This window comes from Microplitis mediator, chromosome 8 (genome assembly GCF_029852145.1).
Source record: "Microplitis mediator isolate UGA2020A chromosome 8, iyMicMedi2.1, whole genome shotgun sequence".
Taxonomy (NCBI): Eukaryota; Metazoa; Arthropoda; class Insecta; order Hymenoptera; family Braconidae; genus Microplitis; species Microplitis mediator.
The window spans coordinates 220,448-236,359 of NC_079976.1; the positions used below are offsets into that span (position 1 = coordinate 220,448).

Here is a 15,912-nt window from a genome sequence, read left to right on the forward strand (position 1 = left end):
AGATATTTAACAAAATAAGAAAAAAAAATCAGAAAATCACGTGTATGAAAAGAAGTTATTTTACAATAGAAAAAAAAGTAATGAGATTCATATGAAAAATTGTGTTCAACAACTGATGTGTGATTAATAATATTATTATTATTATGTAACACATTGTAGTATTGTAATCTCGCGAGTGCCATCTGTAGTGACAAGTTGGGGGTACATATGGCATCATCAACAAGGACAAAACAGGGACAGAGTGATGTTCAGCTCGTGTGTTGCACACCTTTCACCATACACCGACAATAACCTAGAGCACCTAGAGAGAACTAGCTATCATGGATAATATCCTTGGTAGGTTATCTTACACGTGCCAAAACCTCAAGATTGATATATATATATATTTACAGCATTTAGACATTGGTGCTACTTAACCGTGCATTATCTTGATGAGATGCATACCGAGGTTATATGTATACCTGTGTACACACAAGTACAACTTACAGCTTGCAGCTGGAACTAATGCACCAAGCAATTTCAAATGGCAACTACTTCCTTATCTCAAGACACTTGGTTTCAATCTCAAGTCTGGCACTTGCTTATCTTCTCTGTTAATTGATCTTAAGACTATTGTTGCTATCCACTTGGAATTTACTATTATAAACCTTATTTTATCTATTAATTACATGGTTAAACTCTTTATTAAGAAAAAAAAATAATCAAGTCATTAACACCATCATCTGATATTTATATTTATTGATTATACTTATAAAATATCCATTGAATAGATGTTTTGAAATTTTTTAATTTTCACATTATTTGGTTGGATTAACAGAAAAAAGTAGATAGTTTTAAATGTTTTTCTTCTAACAAAATATTGTTTTGACATAAAAATGTGACCGTGTATTTTCATCAGCTGGAAATATCAGTCAGGATGTGCAATGAAAATAGCAACTGAAATTCACATGCATGCAATAAAAACATTCACGCACGCACATATTTATATAAAATATATAAACACATACGGACATATTACTACATAGGACGAGAGAAAAGAGCATTTGAATTTATGAAAATTGTATCTGTCATTTGCACACACCTGCCATTGGTTTTGAGAGCACACTTATTTTATTTTACCTTCACGCTCTATGACTCGATTCTCTTTTCCTCTCTATCTCTCTCCCTCTCTCTGTTTATTCGTTTAAATTTACTTGCTGTCATCATGCTCATAATTTTATTTATTTATTTATTTCTTTTTTTTTTCTGTCAGTAATTATTTTTTTAATTATAAACATAAATAAATAATACTTTAGAAATAATAAATAATAAGTATATAGGTGCTGTGAAGGATATCAAAAGATAAATATTAATTAAACTTTTCATTGTGATTTAAATCCTTTATTTCTATAATGTTAAATAGATAAAAAAAAAGCCCTGGATTTTATTTATATTATTTCACGAGGTATTTAAATTTTTTGTCTAAAGCTGACAATTCACGAAAGCTTAAGATAAAATACGCGCCATGATTTTCTTTTCTGAATGTGAAAAACTATAAAACGGCTCATATCACTTGGGAGAATATACTAAACTATACTGGAAGCAATATACCGGTCATAACGACCAGGCAAATGTCTAGTCTCAGACACTTTACACTCAGATTTAAGTTCCAACTTTAAAGCCTTTTGAGGTTTTCAATATTTAGCTCCAAGATCATAATAAATAAATCATTAAAATTTTAATATTTCCCACAGCTTTTTATCACTACTATTTTTCATTTCAAAAAATTTACAGCCCAAAAAGAAGGCACGTTGTTAACAAAAAACAAATTATGATAATAATTTTATTAATACATTAAGTAATAATGAGCTATTATAAAAATTTGGCAAATGTGTCGGATGATAATAAAAATATAATTATAGAGGTATTCAAATTAATCGAAATAATGACGCAATCTAATAAAAATTAAGATCAAGGCCATGCACACGATGCAGAAGCATCAATTCAAGCGAGCGAATATAATGGCTGCAATAATAATTTGGTATGATGACAATGTCTTGGTTGGATTGCTCGTGAAATTATCCTCGTTATATTCATACGTCGGCGGACCGTCATCCTGTTGAGAAATTATTATTGGAGAGATGAGAAATCACGCACTATCTTTATCTCTATCTTTTCATCTCCATCTCTTTATCTTTTTGTATTCTACTCATCTATTATTTTCTCGACGTATTTATTATTAAAAACAATGTAAATAAATTTTAAGAAAAATATAAAGTAGATTGTGAAAAATGGCCCGTATCCGATTTATGTCGTATCGGATAAATAAAAATTTATTTTTATTTTTGGCTTTGAATTAAATAAAATAGTCGTAGAAATTAACCACGAATCACATGTTGTAATTGGATAAGCACACGGCAATTACGTGAAGCGTTTAATGAAAAACTAAAAAAAGTTTAACAAAATATAACAGCAGGTCAAAGGGAAACGCCCTCAGAATTTAAACTGAATTGCATTAGATGAATCTCCATGACATACACACCTATGTACACAAACGAGAGACAACTCTCTTCAACTCTCACACACACATACACACACATACACACCATGTACACAACCAATCACTGTATATCTGTATATGCTGTTTCTGTCTTTATCTCGTTTCTCGTTAATTCATGCAAATGTTCGGGTTCGACATTGCTGGAATAGAAATCCGGTAGTACGTTGTCATGAATGAGCCAAGTGATTCGAAAATTTATCAGTCATGTAAACGAGTTTGATGCTATTGCTGCTTTAGTCTACCGCTCCTATCCATGGTTTGACTCTTCTGTGTATTTCAATTTCGTCCCATTAGAGAGGGAACCGTAACCACCAATCCACTGATTACCTAATCTAATATATTATGTTTTTATATTTTACTTTAAACAACACACCAGACACATAATCTACCTATTTAATGTAATTATAACTTTTTATTTATTTATTAATTATTGATTTTTTTTTTTTATCATGAAGAATTTCTATGACATTGTCTCGAATAAGAATGTTAAGAATTTTTAAAAATAAAATTCCGCTGAATAAAATAGCTGAATTCCATAGTCAATAAATTATTATACTTAAAGTGATACTAAATTAAGTATCACATAAATTTTTTTTTTTTATATGACTTTAGATTATCCTCGATAAACGGTTATTGCAGCATAAATGTAAATAAATATAAAGGACAAAAGTGCACTCGCTCGTTATTTAATATTTTAAAACAAACAAACCCAATAGAAGCTGAGTATCTACTGGTATGACGATGATAGGAATTAATGAATGAATCAATCAAGGAATTCCTTCTTCATGTTAATGTACAGGTGGGTGCATTGAAACACCTGGTGCCTTTTTTAATTCATTCACACTCTATCTACATGCTAAACAAATTTTTTATATTGAAGATGTCAATAATAAAAAAATAAAATAATTATTTTATAGTGATATTAAATAAAAGTTAAATCACAATCCAATATCTCAGTGGTGCAATTACTCAGTCCCAAAAGCACAATATATATGTACATATATGTATATATATATCTGAATAGTTGCCTTATCTTGGTGTATAACAGTGATTCCCTCGGTACAGAAATTCAAGACACACATGAGGGTAGAAACCACAAGCAGCTTTGGTCGTCGTATTCCTTGAGACCCAGAGAGTGAAGTGCACGAGATTCAACTACTATTCCTATTCCTATTTCTATTACTATTCCTAGTACGACCTCTACTTCTACTTCTAGCTCCAGCTCTAGGTCTAGCTCTAGCCTTAGCTCGAGCTCTGGTTTTCTGTACCTAAAGACTTGACTCCGCAAGACGACAAAACTAGACTAGACTAGTGTCTTGTGCTTTAACAGACGGATTCAGCTATATATTTGTCGTCTTGAGTCTTGACGTACCCAAAATCTTTGCCCTCTGTCATTATATCTATTCCTCTATACACATACTCTTGCTCAAAGTACATGCCTTACAAAGACAGTTTAGTTAACACGACGTCTGATGAGAAATACGGATGATAAGTAATGCTACGTACCATTTCACTACCTCATTGCGCTTTCAGATTACATTTCATTACTATCAAGGATTTACGCTGATTCCGCCTCAATCCCTGAGAAAATTTATTAATTTAATTAATTTTTATTTTATTATTTTCGCCAGTAAATAAATAAATAAATAAATAAAATAAAAAAATGAGATACGAAAGAAAAAGTAACTGTAACGAGTAGAACGCCTTGCGGCAATCTCTAGGGATAAAAGTACCCACTAACACTATGGACTTGAACGAACGAACTTTGCTCGTTGGTTCGTTCTAGATTCTAGAATATTTTCCGTGGCCTCCCGGCGGGACTTCCGATACCGATGAAATTCTCCTACAACTAGTGTGTGTATGTGTGAGATAGAGTGGATAGAAAGATTCTTTACCTTCCTCTTTATAGTTTCGCTTTTTTATCCTCATCCTTTTACTCTTATATATATATCTATATCATGCAAGTTAGGCGAAAAGTGTGTAGATGTGTATAGCTTGTCGATAAGTAACGGCTAAAAGCAACCAAAAATTTACCAGCCAAAGGCTATATATCTGACCCTATTTTATAAATATTTTTTTTCCCATCTCTAATTTTTTTTTGTTGAGACTTGTAAATATTATTTTATCAAAAATAGCTGTTGTATATAAAAAAAAATAATAATAATAATAAACGAGAAAACAGAGTGTCGTGTAGCAAAAACAGATCCAGTTAGAGCAGACAGAAAGTTGTCAGTTAAAAAGACATCACGTTTGTTAATTTAGCGCGTGTGATGTGACGTCTAGCTGGTGTACTGTATTTTAGTTTCGTGTGTCGTGTAACGCACGAGTAGACTAGTCAAGCCTGAAGCTAGAATTTCTTTTTTTTTTTTTTTTTTTTTATCTTATTCTTTTTTCAGCGAACGATATATTACCGATACAAAGCCCAAATTTACAAAAATTTAAAGTGACCTCCACACAAATATTACTAATGGAATAAATAATTTGTTGTTATATAAAATATCAAATCAATATCTGATATTTATTTATAAAATAAAACAAAATTTAAAAAATTAAAGTGTTTGATTATAAATTAGTTAATGTTTGAATATTGATTTCATCTATTAGCGGCATATGTAACATAATTCCGAGGATAAATTTGGTGTTTCCTAGTCTAATATTAATTTAATTGGTAATAAAATCTATTTTCCAATTTAATTCTCATTAAATCTCATATTAATTACCTGAGTTTGATGTTTCGAATTGATATTTAATGTCAATCGTTATTAGTTATTATTTATTAACTTCTTATTACCTTGTCAGTTAATAAAATAATAAAATATTGCTGTAAAAATTAATAGACAAGGAATATTTAATATAAAAAGTATTTCTATTTATAATAATGTCACTTTATAAATATTTTATGCTGCTGAAATATAGGGCTCTCATTTTGAATTTTGTACATCAAAAGACTGGTTGTCTTTATATATCTATATAGATTTCTATATGTAGTAGGTACAAGTTGTAACAAAGTTTTAATTAATTATGTTTCAAGAGTTTTTCGTCTTTTTCTTTTTCATCTTGAACTTGTGCGCAGCATTTGTTTTAAAGTCGTCAAAGTAAAACATGGATAAAGTATCAAGACTATTTTAAAATCTTTTTATTTATTTATTCGCTTCAACCAATCGAATCTTTTTATCTGTATTGATTTTTTTATTTACACAAAAATACCTTATTAGAGTGGCATTAAATTGTCTTACGCTTGAATGACATAAAATAATAATAGTATTCCCATTCTATCACTAATTTATTTATAAATAAATATAAAATCCTATTGTATTATTATTATTATTATTATTATTATTATTATTATTATTATTATTATTATTATTATTATTATTATATTTTTTATTCTCTGACAAAAAACAGATGTAGTTTATCTCCTCGCGGGTGTGAGTGACAATGTCTATTGATTGTAAACGGAAGTGATGATGTGAATCGGACAATATGAGGGTTAGAGAGACAGAGCAGTATGAGACAGTAGTAGAAGAGGATGAGATATCAAACATCCACGTTTCACGTTTTCACGTCCCACATCCCCATCGCTCTGCATGCATCTTCGTTAAGTTTATGTCAACGTCCTGTACATGCTTTTGATCTGTATACCGCGATAATAATTCATTGACAGACCTCGCTTTTATAATTACAATAATTCTTATTCTTATTACTGACCATTAATTAAAATCAAAATTAATTTAGTAAATCATTGAAATAATAAAAATAATAATAATTGTTACAGGTTTACTGAGACTCCAGCAAATATACCAGGGATTACGTCCTGGAAATGAATCCTTTCAAGTGGAAACAGTCAAAAGGATACAAAATATGTCTGATGCAATAGACTTTCTACGAAATTTAGAAGAATTGAATCGGTTAGTTTTACTACTAATTCCTAAATTAATAGTGCATTTGATGTTGGTGAATGTTAATTAGTCAGAATGTGGATGGGTTGATGATGGTGGTAATAATATATAACAACGGAATGTGTAGACGAATGTAGAAATGTCGGAGAGAGAAGTTTGCAAAGCCACAATAATCGCCGCAACATCGGTCACGGGTTAGCGGCAATTTCTTGAGCTGTTTGAAAGCGTCTTAGCACCCGGCAAACAAGAGACTTTGCAGTCGTAAGTCAAATTAAGTTTACACGATTAGAAGGAAATGAAGACCGAGTCATTTTACTAATTGTCCTCTGTAAGCTCTCGTTTAACGGAGGTTATTGTTTAAACCATTTCTCTAATTTCATTGTTTTGTTTCATTTATTTTGTTATAAAAATAATAAAAAGATTTTTAATTATATTTCTTGTTCAAAATTGCCTCAGGATGTGTCCACGGGCTTAAAGGATCCCAGATATGAGGGAAATACTGTAATGGGAACACAGAAAGAGAGAATTGGGAATGAGAAAGATAATTAATATTTCATTGACGTGATATATCATTCGGATCTCAAAGTCCGCTATTTGCTCGACAACCGTCTATTTACTCACTCTCTCAGTACTCATGTTTAATTTTATATATTCGATATATATATATATGGACAAAAAAGTCCAAAAAGTTGTTGATTTTTTGACTTTAGGCATCGGGACATGCACACTGTGTATGTATTTCTATGAATAGTGGCTCGTATAGATTCGCTCATTTTGGAGAAAACTCCAGTCAATATAAACATTTTTTGTTCATTATGATATCCTCTAGTAGAAAAAACTCCAAACAGTCTTAAAAAAATTTATCTATGACAAGTGGCCCATATCTTTTGCTCTGTTGGAAATAACTCCACATAATATAAATATTTTCTATTTATTACGATGACATCCAGTAGGAAAAACCCCGAAAAGTCCCAAGAAAAATTTATATATATATATATATCTAAATAATATTTGTCTATAGTTTTCAGTCATCCGTGGACGTAAACAAATTTTTTTGACAGTATGAATTTTATTTTATACTGACATTTTGTCCTGTAATTTTTTATTAGATTTAAGAAAATATATTGAAATATAAAATAAAGTTGATAGTCAAGTATTAAAGTTAATAAAAGTAAACTTGTACAGAGTTAAGGTTAAAGAACGACGCTATTGAGTTACGAGCTATCTGGTGTGTGGGTGTGTGTGTATAGAAGTAGGAGGGGTAGGTAGCTGATAAGTGCAGTAAGGGTAATGCAATCCATGTATCTATATCTATAGACTTATACTTACCCCATCCCCTTATAAGAGTTTACTCAAAATCTCTTTATATATAAGCTTTCCGCGCATTTGATCACACCCAAATTTCTAGTTGAAAACACATTAACGTTTATTCTGAAACCCTTTTACACTCTGTCAGCTCCTGTATCTGCCGTTGATCACTCAACAACACCCAACTTGAAAACAGTGTTACGTATTTTCAGCTCAAAACTATACTCATACATTATAATTGACAATAAGTCGACCTAGCATTTGATTGTCAAAAAAAAAAATGATTATGATATTTAAAATTACAGATGGAGCTACAAGTACATTGTGCTTGACTGCCCGACAGACATGGCCAAGGATATTGTTGTCAGTCATGTTAGGGATATTGCTCTCGGTAAAAGAACTTATCACTATCTACTAAGCGGATTGGTGAGTTAATAAAATCATATTAAATTTTTAAATTACATTTTCTTCTTTATTAAATTTTTTATTACCTTTTTTATCGATACCGTTTATTATTTATTGACTTGAAAATTTTATCATTTTTTTTATATCTGAAAATAAAATTGTTTGTGAAATTTACTAAATATTAAATTTATTTTTACGCCGAGTAAATACTATTAAGAGCTACTCGTTAGTTTGAGATTTGAAAATAAAGTTATACATAAATATATTTTTATTGCACAAAGATCGAGTATAATAAAATTATAAGGATTGAATCTCTCAAGGGGTCTGAGCCCTTCGGGTTAATTCTATTTCCTCGTAGAAACGACTGTGATTACGTGTAACTTTATTAGTCTGACAAATAAGAATGTACGGAAAATAATTTTTTTTTTCTTCACTCTAAAAAATAGTTAATTTAAAAAAAAAAAAATAATAAATAAATATATGATATATTTGTTGTAATTAGATAATGGACGATCGTTGGGAAAGTGAAGTAATTGAATATGGCGCCATTAATATAACTGGGTTTCGTATAGTAGACGCAAGTCGACGACCCGTCAAAGACTTCCTTGATAGCTGGCGCCGTCTCGATCCTATGACCTTACCTGGTGCTGGTCGTGATTCAATTTCCGTACGTATTTACCTTACATAACCACTTCCAAGACATCTATTACATCTAATAATAATAATATCACTGCAACAATATTCGTCTATTTATTATTCAGGCACAAGCAGCGCTGATGTACGATGCAGTTTTGGTACTAGTCGAAGCGTTCAATAAATTTTTAAAGAAAAAAATAGATCGAAGCAACCCAAAGCGTCCTGGAGTACAGGGCAACAATCAGCCATCAAATGTTTCGAGGCCGTTGGATTGCAACACAAATAATGGTTGGGTTACGCCGTGGGAGCACGGAGACAAAATATCAAAATTTCTTCGTAAAGTAAGTAATTTAATATTTTTTTTTTTTCTTTTTATTCATAAGTAAATAAAAGTTTAAAACAATAATTAACGAGAGAAATAACATTAGTTAATGTGTAAAGTAAATTTGTCACATGGCTAAACTCAAAGTAATTTAGGTAGTGAGAAGTTATTACATACTGAAAATAACCAACTCGGAACAGGGTACTCGAGACATTATCGTTGTGCGCCAGATGTGCACCTATTCCTGCTGCTACTCTAGCTCGCTATACTCGCTATACTCGTGTCTTATCCAGCACGTGTCGTCCTTGCTACACCTACGAGACTAGACAAGACTAGACAAGACTAGACCCTCTATACCTAGTACAGTACACTCTCGGTCCGACCAATATCGAGCGTAACCACTGCACTGCCGCGTAGTAACCCATCCTTTAAACTCCTTTCTCTCAATAGGATATCGATAGTGGTCTACTTGCGGATTGTCTCATCGTTTAATTTACCATTTAAAAGAACAATGAAAAAAAAAATTTCAATAACTAATAAATTTATTATTTTTATTTTTAAGGCTGAAATTGAAGGACTTACAGGACAAATACGATTTAATAATGACAGCCGCAGACATAATTACACTCTCCATGTTGTTGAGATGACTGTCAACAGTGCGATGGTCAAGGTAATTTATTCAAATTATATAAAAAAAAAAAAAATAATAATAATAATAATTAAAGGTCGCCGAGTGGACTGATGAGGGAGGATTCCAACCGATAGCCGCGAAATATGTCCGTCTACCGACTCAAGAGATTGAAAAAAATAAAACGTATATTGTGACAACAATAGTGGTGAGTTTAAGGAAAAAAAAATAATTTATAAAAATAAAAAAATCAAGTCTCTGTCAGTTGAGAAAACTACATCATAAATATTAATATTTTTGATCTTTGGTATAAAAGTTTTTTTCCCAGATTTTACACTTAACTTATCTCCGAGACTTGTTCTTTCTATAGTTTTTAAAATACCTAAAGAGAAAAACATTGTAAAAAGTTATTGCATGAATGAATAAATGAATATTTCTTACCGAACCAATAGACTATTTTAAAATATAATAAAGACTTTAAAAAGTGCATTTAAACTTTTTTAACTATTATAATTTAATTTATTAATTTCTTCATTTTGCTTCTCTTTATTTTTCATTTATATCAGGAGGAGCCGTACATTATGTATAAGAAAACAGATCCAGGGAAAATGCTGATGGGAAATGATAGATTCGAAGGCTACTGTAAGGATTTGGCGGAATTAATTACTGCGGAACTTGGGATAAAGTGTAAATATTTATTTTTTTTATTATAAAATACTTTAGCTTAATAAATAAAAAATATAATATTGATTATAGATGAATTGAGAATCGTTCAAGATGGAAAATATGGTTCTGAAAATCCGGACATACCAGGTGGTTGGGATGGAATGGTCGGCGAGCTTATAAGAAAGGTCATTAATGCACAAATAATTGCTACAAACGATAAATAAATAAAAAATATTATATATTTACTCGGCAAATCGTTATTTAAAAGCATAAATAAATAATTTTTTACTTTTACAACCATTAAAATTAGTTTAAAATTATTTAACTGGCTTAAATAAATACAAACAGACAGACAGACTATTATAAATAGTTTTTATAATAATTAACTGAAAATATATATTTATATAGAACGACAGAGAGAGAGAGAGAGCGTATAGGAAATAGAAGAATGAATAAATAAACATCGTGAATATTCTATCGATAATCAGAGCATGTACGATATCTCCCAACAGATATGCTATAGATTAGGTCATGGTGAAGTTTAATTAAATTTCAAAGGGTGGTATTAATATTCGTAGTGGCACATAGTGGCCCGGGAGGCGTCAGCGGGTGATAGTGGGCCGGAAATGAGAGGGTGTAAGGCCGCGTGCAAGGGCACCAGTTGTGATAGCTCGAGGGTATGAAGGGGTGCTGTGTATACGCAGTCAGTTTCAACGTATTTCCAAGTAATTTCATTGAGCCCGATCCTCTTTCTCTATCTCTCTGCGCTCTCACTCGATTTTCGCCAGCGAGCCAGCCAGCCAGCCAGCCAACATCCCCATGAATATAATGTCATTATCGATGCACATGCTTTCAATGGAATAGCCAAGGCTCATAAAGTTATTTCGCGAATGAACAGAGACAAAGTCATATTGACGACCCAACCAACATTCAACCCATCATATTCTACTTCCTTCTCCCTTCTCTTCTTCTCTCTCTCTCTCTCTTTCCACCGCTTCGTATTCATATTTAACCCTCTCTACTGCTACTACTACTACACAACAACAGCAACTACATCCTTCATATTATATGTGTACTATATATTCTGTACTGTATACTACTACTAGCGCATCTCATCAGAACTCTGTGCACACGCCACTAAATCATTAATATTCTCTCACCAATTTCACTCCCATTCCCCACAGCTAAAACTACTCGCACTTGTCAATCATTACCTATCACGAAGATTTAATCTGATTTATATACGCTATATGAAATGATACATACACGTATATGATACGTGAATACGTCAAGTTTACTAATTTATTAATTATCCTATTAGTTAAATACTTGTTTTTTTTTTTTTTAATTTTTCCTTGACTTATTTGAAATATTCAAATTGATAATTATTTTCCGCACTGCGATTAATACTTTTTTAAAATTTTTTTTCTCTCGCTACTTTGAATGCATGTGGAAAATAAAACGGCATAATTATACAAAGATAGATGTAATGAGTATAATTGATTTAATTGCAGGAAGCGGACATAGCAATTGCGCCAATGACAATTACGTCTGAACGTGAACGTGTAATAGATTTTAGTAAACCATTCATGTCACTTGGCATTAGTATAATGATTAAAAAACCGATAAAACAAAAACCTGGGGTTTTTAGTTTTTTAAATCCACTCAGCAAAGAGATTTGGGTCTGCGTTATTTTTTCATACATCGGAGTCTCTATTGTGCTCTTCATCGTTTCCCGGCAAGTCTTTGATTTTTTAATCCCCAGTAATTGCTCATAGAAATTTATTTTTTGTTTATTTTTATGAATACAGATTTTCGCCGTATGAATGGCGATTGATACAATTAAATTCTGGTGGAGATCCATCGCTTATGGGCAGAGGTGACCCGAATCTACAGCATCCTCATCCAACGCAAACGTCACTTCATTCGCAAAATCCGTGTATGGCCAATGACTTCAGTATTCTCAACAGCATGTGGTTTTCTTTGGGTGCTTTTATGCAACAAGGCTGCGATATTTCTCCAAGGTAATTTATTTAAAACTAATTACGTTACTTTAATCAATTAAATATTAACTTATTTTTTCTTATTAAAGTTTCTTTTAATAGCAATAAATTTAATTATTGCTATTGTTATGGTATAAATTAAAAGTTATAAGTATCTTATAATTTTAATTGGACACTCAAAACTCTTTTTTAATGAATACTATAAACGTTTATTATCTTTAATAACCAAAAAGTTATATTTTACTTTTTATATTTAATTCAATAGTATATATACTCTTATTAAAATTTAAATTAAATTCTATAAGCACGTACGTCTAATATGATAAATGATAAATCTTTTCAAGTAAAAAAAAAAACAAGTGAATGATACTTGAAAATATTAAAAAGCCCAATTACGTAGTAGAGTTTTATTAAAATGTAAATTTCGATAAAAAACAAAAAAATTTTCAAGTTAATGAGAACTATAAATTATTTATGTTTAAGTTTTAAAATTTAAAAATAAATTTTTTTAGATCAATGTCCGGTCGTATTGTTGGCTGCGTCTGGTGGTTCTTTACATTGATTTTAATATCATCGTACACTGCTAACTTGGCAGCCTTTTTAACTGTCGAAAGAATGGTAACACCTATTAATTCACCAGAAGATTTAGCTGCACAAACTGAAGTACAGTATGGTACCTTACAATATGGATCTACATGGGATTTTTTTCGCGTAAGCTTACTCACTGTGGCAGAAATTTAATTAATAACAAATATATTTTAAATGTATATTTATTACAGAAATCACAAATAAGTTTGTACAGTAAAATGTGGGAATATATGAACACACGTAAGCATGTATTTGTTGATACATATGACGAGGGAATAAGAAGAGTGAGACAGAGTAAAGGAAAATATGCATTATTAATAGAAAGTCCTAAAAACGATTATATAAATGAACGCGAGCCTTGTGATACTATGAAAGTTGGTCGAAATCTTGACGCAAAAGGGTTTGGTGTCGCCACACCTATTGGTTCACCTTTGAGGTAATTTAAACTAAAGTTATTTTTTCCATTTTATATAGTGGAAACCTAAACATGCAAACCTCTCAATAAGACAATTTATAGATAAATTGAGAAAAATATAGATAGCCCGAACTGGGAATCGAACCCAGACCAATTCGGTAACGCGCCGAGTGCTCTACCAGTTGAGCTATCCGGCACTATACTATATTCCGTTCAATTTGATCTATAACTTATTGAGCCACACCGTCCTTCGTACGGTAATACACCATTTTATATAGTGGAAACCTAAACATGCAAACCTCTCAATAAGACAATTTATAGATAAATTGAGAAAAATATAGATAGCCCGAAACTATTATACACTGTAAAAAATCACCGGGACAAGTCCAAGCGGTGTAGGTGTTAAAATCATCGGTGTTAAATTTACCCCCGAAAGCGGTGTAAAAATAACGCCGCCGCCGGTGTAAATATTCTGTATACCGGTGTTAAAAAAAATTCTCCGGTGTTAAAATAACACCGCTGCCGGTGTAGATATTCTTTACCGATGTTAAAATATTTTACTTTGTGAATATTTTTACTTACTCGATCACTGTACTTGTTAATAAATAATATTCATTATTAATTTTCATAGAGAACTGACATTTTTTGTGTTTTATGATCTTCAAAGTTAATACTCGAAGCGGACGCAGTTTACCCCGCTTTTACACCGATATTACTCCGTTTTTACACCGGTTACCCCGCTTTTACTCCGTTTTTACACCGGTTACCCTGATTTAACACCGGTATTTTTAACACCGGTGAATTACTCCTCCTAAACCGGTGTAATTTTATTTTAACACCGGGCGGAGTTAAAATGAGTCCATTTTTAACACCGCTCTTTTTACAGTGTATTATTTTATCTTAATCTGTATTTTTCAGAGATAAAATAAATTTGGCAGTACTGTCGTTGATTGAGAGCGGCGAGCTGGCTAAATTAATGAACAAATGGTGGTTTGATAGAACAGAGTGTCGTCATGGAGATAAACAAGACGCACGAAATGAACTATCGCTAAGTAATGTTGCTGGTATATTTTATATACTTATTGGTGGATTATTGTTAGCACTTGCTGTTGCACTTGTTGAATTTTGTTATAAATCACACACTGAAGCTACTAGAGCCAAGGTATAAACCTAATAATTAATTATACGAAGCAATATATTTTTTTCAGTCAACAAAATATAATTTTTTTATCTATTACAGATTTCATTATCAGACGCGATGAAAGCTAAAGCACGATTGACAATTGGAGGTGGTCGCGACTTCGACAATGGCCGGGTAATTAATATTATTTAAATAATAAATTATATAAATACATAAATAGAATAATTTATTACTGCAATTATTATTTAACTGCGTATACAAATTAAAAGGCTAATTAAAATGTGCTTAGCACGTAATTACCAGCGATATTGATCCTTATATATATATACAAAAATATATTAATTAATTATAAATACTATTGACCTCTGCTTAGCATGCAAACTAGCAGTCCGAAATTTTGTATTTATTTTTATTTTTTTTGTTAACAAAAAAAAAATCTGCAGACCGAAACAAAATGATGAATAAATAATTGATAAGTCAAATATATATAAATACATTCAAAAATAACAGACACACACACACACACATATACACTATATGTATAAATGTTTACTTTTATTTTGTTATCCAAGTAAAAGAATTAGTTTGCTAATTGATGCGATGAAAATTTGAGGGCTGAACGCTAGATAATTGTTTATAATTTATAATTTTTATTTGGATATCCTGAATCGTTTGAAAAAAAATAAAAAAAATAAAACAGGCGTTAGCAGTGATTTTGCGTTGTTCTACTTTTGCGTTTTTTTTTATTTTGTCTCTAGTGGTACGGACTGCAGAGTTAGACGGAGGATGCATGCGCCTTTTCCGGGACCATATGTGAGTACTCTCACCCTTTATTTTCTATCCCCATTTAGTTTGTGTTTTAGCAATTAATCGTTTACTATTTATTATTTTAATGCTTATGCATTTACTGCTATCATAACATTTATTTGATTTACACAATTACCCAGCTTACCCCTCGCATTATCCTCATAGATTTATATTTCATCATATTTGCTAGGCTGGAATTGATTCATTTGTACATTGAGCATGTTATTGTATTAGTGATTCAATCGCATGTTGATTATTTCCCAATTTAGAAGAAAAAAAAATCGATTTTTTCATATTTTTTTTTTTTAATTTTCATTAAAATGCTTTCAGCTTAAGGTGAGCCAAGGTCGAATTATTTTATTAATTTTTATTTAATACTTCATTCACATTAATTAATATTTTTTTTTCTACAATAAATTAATAAAAAAAAAAAAAAAAATTCTGAATATTAAACTTTTAAAAATTTTAAATGCACATAAATATATAAATATAAATAAATTATCACAATTTGAAATATATATATTACAAACAATAAATAACGTAGCAATTTAAGTA

General features: G+C 30.9%; 1 protein-coding gene and 1 long non-coding RNA gene across 5 annotated transcripts in view; one reads left to right on the plus strand and one right to left on the minus strand.

The window, feature by feature from the left end:
• LOC130673032 (glutamate receptor 1-like) overlaps window positions 1–15,912 on the plus strand; it is a 108,329-nt gene that overhangs the window by 91,527 nt on the left and 890 nt on the right. For 2 of the 3 annotated variants that reach the window (XM_057477888.1, XM_057477890.1), the window contains 14 exons: window positions 6,315–6,447; window positions 8,052–8,172; window positions 8,654–8,818; window positions 8,913–9,128; window positions 9,672–9,779; window positions 9,835–9,945; window positions 10,304–10,424; window positions 10,494–10,588; window positions 11,918–12,141; window positions 12,215–12,427; window positions 12,919–13,117; window positions 13,186–13,430; window positions 14,328–14,571; window positions 14,650–14,724. In XM_057477888.1, the coding sequence (XP_057333871.1) occupies window positions 6,315–6,447; window positions 8,052–8,172; window positions 8,654–8,818; window positions 8,913–9,128; window positions 9,672–9,779; window positions 9,835–9,945; window positions 10,304–10,424; window positions 10,494–10,588; window positions 11,918–12,141; window positions 12,215–12,427; window positions 12,919–13,117; window positions 13,186–13,430; window positions 14,328–14,571; window positions 14,650–14,724 (2,270 nt within the window). Of the gene's footprint in view, window positions 1–6,314; window positions 6,448–8,051; window positions 8,173–8,653; window positions 8,819–8,912; window positions 9,129–9,671; window positions 9,780–9,834; window positions 9,946–10,303; window positions 10,425–10,493; window positions 10,589–11,917; window positions 12,142–12,214; window positions 12,428–12,918; window positions 13,118–13,185; window positions 13,431–14,327; window positions 14,572–14,649; window positions 14,725–15,308; window positions 15,364–15,912 lie in introns of all 3 variants that reach the window. The other variant, XM_057477889.1, reaches the window with a different exon arrangement.
• LOC130673039 (uncharacterized) overlaps window positions 1–15,912 on the minus strand; it is a 154,905-nt gene that overhangs the window by 16,824 nt on the left and 122,169 nt on the right. The gene's annotated exons all lie outside the window — the stretch shown is intronic.